This window comes from Camelina sativa, chromosome 20 (genome assembly GCF_000633955.1).
Source record: "Camelina sativa cultivar DH55 chromosome 20, Cs, whole genome shotgun sequence".
Taxonomy (NCBI): domain Eukaryota; kingdom Viridiplantae; phylum Streptophyta; class Magnoliopsida; order Brassicales; family Brassicaceae; genus Camelina; species Camelina sativa.
Window position 1 is genome coordinate 18,107,324 of NC_025704.1, and position 6,455 is coordinate 18,113,778.

The 6,455-nt window shown below is 32.3% G+C and overlaps 2 protein-coding genes across 2 annotated transcripts; both read left to right on the top strand.

Annotated features, from left to right (window-relative positions):
* On the top strand, positions 789 to 2,857 carry LOC104771135. Its single transcript, XM_010495610.2, has 3 exons — positions 789 to 1,032; positions 1,122 to 1,376; positions 2,141 to 2,857. Exons 1-3 carry the CDS (start codon positions 952 to 954, stop codon positions 2,642 to 2,644), a joined length of 840 nt encoding a protein of 279 aa, XP_010493912.1. The 5' UTR covers positions 789 to 951; the 3' UTR covers positions 2,645 to 2,857.
* Positions 4,682 to 5,509, top strand: LOC104771136. The gene has a single exon (XM_010495611.2). The coding sequence runs from the start codon at positions 4,907 to 4,909 to the stop codon at positions 5,348 to 5,350; it is 444 nt and encodes a 147-aa protein (XP_010493913.1). The 5' UTR covers positions 4,682 to 4,906; the 3' UTR covers positions 5,351 to 5,509.

Consider the following 6,455-nt stretch of genomic DNA (forward strand, 5'->3'; position numbering starts at 1 on the left):
AAAAAAAAAAAAAAAAAAAAAAAACTATATGTTTGTGTCCGTCAAAACCAAATAACGAAGCGGCTTTAAAATTACTCAGTTAAGCTATACATCCTCTAAGTGCGCTAAGTGTGTAGTCAGCTCAATGCTCATATTGGGACTGATCAGTTTGTGTCTATCCTCTTCTTTTCTAATATATTTTTTTTTTGCATAGTGATTCATATTATACGATTTTTTGAAAAGTTTATATATATGCAAACTTAAATTTGTATCTGATGTTATGTAATTATTTGTATTATTCTATTGGTCGAGTTGTTTCTAGTCTCCATGCTTTTAACTATTATATATAGATCAAAGTGAGAAGCGTATATAATTAGAAGTTCCAAGTGAATGGACGACCTTCTTACTTAACCTCTCTAAGACTTTGCCATGCGCCATGTTAATTGTGGCTAGTGAAACTCGGACTCGCGTTTGTTGATGCTTTTCGAGTTCCAAGTACATTTTATATAGCATTATTCAGTTTGATATTAGTCGTTGACAATATACGAAATAGCATGATTAAGGAGCTGTTATTTAATGTAAAATGTTATTTGATCTAATTGCTGGAGATTAAGCGTGACTAATAAAGCATCAAGTAAGGGAGAGAAAGGAAAAAAAAAAACAAAAGTTAAGAAGAGATATAGCATGATAAAGGATATGGTCACTTTACAGAACATAAAAGACTTTACAAAACAATGTGATGATTTGTGACAACCACCTCGTTTTTTTAATATGTGCTATAATGAGAAGCAACACATTTAAAGATTGAAGCTTGTCTGTAAAGTAACAAACTTTTTTGGTCACTTTGAGAGAATCAAGAGGTATCATTATAAAGCTGTACAAAAGGGTTGGTGAAAGCCATCACATTTTCTGAAACCTTTAAAGAAACTGATGTGACAAGAAGAAAGAATTTTGAAGAAGCAAGTAGGCTATATGAGGAGCTTGGTGTATAGGAAGATGTGGTGGGTTGTACATCGACGGATGAACAAGAGGAACTTAAATCGTGATTGTGAGGTATAAGTAGCAAACAAATTCGAGATTTTGAATTCATATTTTTTCAGTATTAGATATGTAACTTTCAAAAGGATGTTATGATTTGACAGAATAAGAGAATATGTGAGTTGGGGAAAGACTTGGAGGAGATACTCAAGGGAAGGCTCGAGACGATAGAGGAGGAACCCGAAGCAGAAGAGCGAGAGTGGTTAGGAGACTCACAGACACAGAAGCCAATATTGGTTAAGGCTAAGATGAGAGTGGAGAAAGGAAAGGCAATAGTAAAAGCAAAAGTGAAGAGTGGAAAGGTGTTTTACATGTTGTGTGTCATTGGCTTAGCCTCTAAACGGGGGTTTAATGATCTTGTTTTTCACTAAACAGTCACTCAACTCCTAATTCTTCTTCTTCTTCTTCATCATCTTCTTGATTTTTATTTTATTTCTTGACTGTGTGGATGTACATATATGTGTGTGTATTTATTTCGGTTATATATACTTATGGTGTATAACACAGTTTTGTGTTTGTTTTTATTTTTCATCTCTAGTAGAGGTTCTTTATGTAATTTAAGTTTTAACACATAATTTGGTGTAATTCAAGACTAGGTTTTAGCTCATGACCGTTTGTATAAGCGTTTGTGAGAGATTAATTGAGGTTCTAACCTCTATAACATATCTTCAAGAGCTTCCCAAAACTAAAAGTTACTTTATCCGTTTCAACATAATAAGTGTAGCTTTAACATTTTTAAAGTAACGGATGAAAATCATATAATATATAACTTAAAATTTACAATTCAAAAAATATTTTTTTTTTAGAAATGGATATAAGTATGACTAGGAGAGAGAGAAAATTCACACGAGTATTCTTGTCACACACTTAAGAGATGACAAAACAACATTCACGAATCAACCATGCATCAACTAATCACTACTAGACTCACACCGGTTTAGTATTAACTCGTAAAGATCATGAACTTTTTCTCTTCCCACATCGTATATATATGCTTGTTTTCAAAGTTTTATAATTAATTATATGAGTGGTGGTGATTCTAATATCAACTAGTATGAAATATCTTTTTCTAGTTATAGCTCCTTTGTTTTTCTTTTTTCTTACGATTCTTGCATCCACCGAGCCACCACATCTCATATTGAGACATGACAACTACAACCAAACCGACCTCATCTCTGCCATGTCCGATATGAGAAGGCAATCTTACAACGGTTTTGTCATCCTTCTCCGTTTCCTCAACGATACAGATTACTTCAGGAACACAGATATCACTTTCTTGATGCCTAGCGACAACGATCTTTCTCATGCAGACATACATCAAGAGAATCTTGAGTCATTTATCCTAAGACATACGATCCCTGCGTGGCTTATGATCAACCACATGCTTCATTTCCCTAACAGAACTCTTGTTCCTTGTAGCGTGTCGTCTGATAAAATGTTCACCATCACAAAATCTGGAGGGTCCGGTATATATGTGAACAATGCGAGGATCGTTACTCCTAATGTTTGTCAGAATTCTCGTATATCTTGCCATGGAATCAGCGACGTTATTACATTCAACCAAGACTCTTTTCCGACGAAAATGTTGTCATCAGATCTTAGAAACATAAGTTCGCGGAGGCATTGAAGCTTTCTCTTTGTCTCATAAGATTCCGAGGGTGTAATTAAAGACTATCTTCTAATGTTTCCAAAATAATAACAGTTTTAGATTTCTGATAGTCATATGTACGAGTTGAAGTGTGCCAATTTTTAGTTTGCATGTTGTTGCAAAGTTTTATTTATCAAATATAATGGAAAAACAATAATTCACCCTCTAAGTCTAAGGGTCCGAATGGTAACAGCGGATTTGGTTGTGCGGGACAAACGATTTGATAGTGCGGTGCGGGTTAACTGCGGTACGTGCGGATCAAATGTATTTTTAATTGAAGTTTAAAACACATGTTATAAAATTATTTGTTAATATAGAAACTGAATTTATAATCATTTATATTTATCATAATAATTTAAAATCTATTGTTTAGCATATGTATTCTTTGTGTTAATATAAATCAAATGTTTGTATAATAGTGTTTAAAAATGTTACATGTTAGTGAGAGAGTGAGAAGCACAGAGACGAGAGAGGAAAGATAAAAAAATGTGTTTTTCTTTTATTTTTGATTTTTTGATTTTTGTATAAGATATATATTATTTATATTGAAAAGGAAATAAAAAACTGTACTATTTGATGTGGTTTCAAAAACCGCTGGGTAATAGCTATGGACTTTTGAAAAGGCGGTTCACCTTATGCTGGACAAAAACCGCAAATTTTTTTTTTTTTTTTTTTTTTTTTTGAAAAACGCTAATTTATCTGAAAACCCTTGATTGGTGACTACAGTGCGTTTTTGACAAAAAAAAAATTGAATTCCGCTTTTTCACTGTCTCCATTCACTACCTAAAAGTGCTATTCCTAAATCACTTAATCGAAAATATATAGAAATAGTCTTCTTTAGAAAAAGGCATAATGCGGGTGGAGTGGAAAAATAAAATAATGCAAATATTCCACAGTTCTTAAAACATTTTACTAAAATAAATATTTCAAACATTTTTAGGTCATATCACATATGATCAGTGCGTTTCACATAAGAAATACGACAATCTTTTATATGATTGATAATTCATCATATGCATAATCGTATATTGTGAAACGTCGACATTTCCACAAATTATACATATATACGAAAGTTTCCCCAATTTCAACTATTTTCAGATTCATTCCTAGCTAGTACTCCAAATTGTGTTGAAATTACAAGATTTTCATAAATTGTATCTAAAAATCTAACAAAACTTTTTAAAAAAAAAGAAGTAAAACGTAAAATTAGTATTAATCGTGATTACAAAAGGACATTTAACATTTTAATAAAATAAAGCTTAAACCAATTACGAACTGTATGATATCCATTTCCCTTTTAATTTCATATACTATAGAATTATGTCTCTTCAGGAGATCCGAGGAAACAAAAGTAAAGACAAAAATACTTAGAATCAAACTTATTTATCAAGATACCGGTTCAAATTTGGTAACTTTGCTTGGGACAAGTAACAAACTAACACCAATGGCAAGTGCGTATACACGTGTTCATTATCAAATTGGTTCATAAATGCTAGACCTAATAAGATCTCTTTCTTTTTTTGGTCAACAAAACAGTAAATAGAATAAGTTAAACTTAACATTTGATGGATAAATAAAAAAAAAACAACAATAAAACATTAGCTATTAATATGCCCCCAAAAAAATATTTTCTATAAAATCTTCAGAATTATTTAAATATTGTATTCAATAAAGGATTACACTATATTAATGAAAGATAAATATAAAATTTTTAATTACTTTCTAAACAGTTACATTATAATTTTTTTAATTAGTTAATAAGTTGGAATAATAGGAATAAAACAGAGATTTAGTTTTTCACAATATATTAAAAGAATGTTTTTTGTGAAACAAAAATAAATCCGACATTTTTAATGAAAGGGATAGCGGAATAATATATTTAAATCTGAAACCAAGAAAATAATACATTAATGATAGAAAAGAAAAAGAAAAAAAACAGCGATATACCCGAATCTAATTAAAATAATAATTAAATCAATAAAGTCGTTAAACACACAATTTTAATTGCAAGCCAGCGAAGATTTTTTTTTTTTCTTTTTCTTTTTGATTAGGGAGAAAGAAACCTAAGTGAAAGCCCCTCCTGAAGAAGAAGAAGAAGAAGAAGAAGAAGAAGAAGAGAGACAACAAACACAAAAACAAGTCCTTTCCTTTTTGTAATCTCTCAATTTCACAATTTTCAGAATCTTGATTTGGGTATTGTTTTGAAAGAAGAAAAAATTCAGAATCTTTAGCGTCTGGTTAATGCCTGGGAATCACAGTGAGATTTCGTTGAATGAACAAAACAGAGTCGATAACGATACCAACACGACAACGACAAGGAAGAAGAAGAAGAAGAAAGATGTAACAATCGTTGATGATGATGATGATGATGATGGAATGAATCATCAATTGGTAATGATGTCTTCGAAGAGTAGGAATCGATTTTTATCCAAGTTTCGTAAGAAACCCAATTCGCCGAAACCATCTTCTTCTTCTTCTTCTTCTGGGTCGCGTAAAGGTGGATGCTTTCGTGTGTTGAGACCTCGTAGGAGAGGAGAAGATGATGATGATGATGATGATGAGGTTTCGTCTATAGTTTCTGATCCTAATGATGAAAGGTTTAGTCATGAGATGTTGAGAGTTATGTTAGAGACTAATGATTTCTGCTCTGATGACTGCAATCCTCATCGGCGATTCATTTTGTAAGTTTGATTTATTGGGATTTGGGGTTGAGGTTGGGGTTTGGGCTGTGATTCTTATTTTAATTATATATTTTTTTTGGTTTCTTTTTTTTTTTGGATCAATCTGTATAGAATCTTTCTTTTGGAGATAATTCATCAATGGTTATCAGTGGTTTTTCTTATAGCTCCCTGCAGTGTATTGAATGTGATTCATATAGCAGAGTTATTATGGGTTTGCATCTTTAGCTTTGTAGGAGATGATCAAACTTTTTTAATAAGCTCGCTCTATTTATAGATTTAGATTGTCTTTTGTGCATAGTGAATTTGGATGGTTTTTGTCTCTATCTCTAATGTGGCAAATGGTAAGATGGTAATTCAAGAGAGACAGTGGGTGGTCTATTGGTACAAGTTTAAGTGCTCAAGGTTTTATAGTCTACTCTATATGTCTACTATAAGCAGTCTAGAACTGAATGCAGCAGATTATATATGATTGGATGGCCTGTTGTGACTTGCTAAGGAGCTAGGTTTTTATAAGTATTGTCTCGGATTATTTAGGATGTGTGGATTGTTACAGGGTTTTGGTTTGAGCATTTGGTTAAGAGAGAGGGTTGAGAGTCTCTCGTTATTTAAGTCTTTCTGGTCTCGTGAACCGAATAAGAACGCTTAATTTCCTATCATGTCAGCAGTTAAGCAATATAATCTGTCCAAAGAAGAGGAATCATTCTTAAGATGTAAAGATTGAGCTTTGGATTTTAAGTGGTATAGCAGAGTGATTGTCGGTAGTTTCCATTGAATTGCATTAGCATCTTGAGCTTTGTAGGAGACCTAACTCAGTCAGATTTTAGATTGTTTCCAGCTCTTAGTAAATGTGGATGATTTGTGTCTGTGTCTACTGTGTCAAATGGTAAGATGATAAATTGATAATACAGTGATTTTATGTGAGGTGCTCGAGCCTTTTAGTCTATAGGTCTACTATAAGATTATAACTAGTGTAAGACTGAATATAGCAGAGTATATAGCCTGTTGTGATGATTGTATGCAGGGAATTTGAGTTCAAGAAGAGTAATGGGAGTGACTTGGTTAGAAAGCAGTTAGTGATGGGTAGGTTTATAAGGATGCCTTTTCAGATT

Excerpts from the sequence above, each read along its gene's own strand:
- LOC104771135 (XM_010495610.2), top strand. The coding sequence starts at position 952 with ATGAGGAGCTTGGTGTATAGGAAGATGTGGTGGGTTGTACATCGACGG. Across the intron at positions 1,033-1,121 it reads ACTTAAATCGTGATTGTGAG|AATAAGAGAATATGTGAGTT; the intron begins GTATAAGTAGCA and ends ATGATTTGACAG. Across the intron at positions 1,377-2,140 it reads AACGGGGGTTTAATGATCTT|CCACCACATCTCATATTGAG; the intron begins GTTTTTCACTAA and ends GCATCCACCGAG.
- LOC104771136 (XM_010495611.2), top strand. The coding sequence starts at position 4,907 with ATGCCTGGGAATCACAGTGAGATTTCGTTGAATGAACAAAACAGAGTC.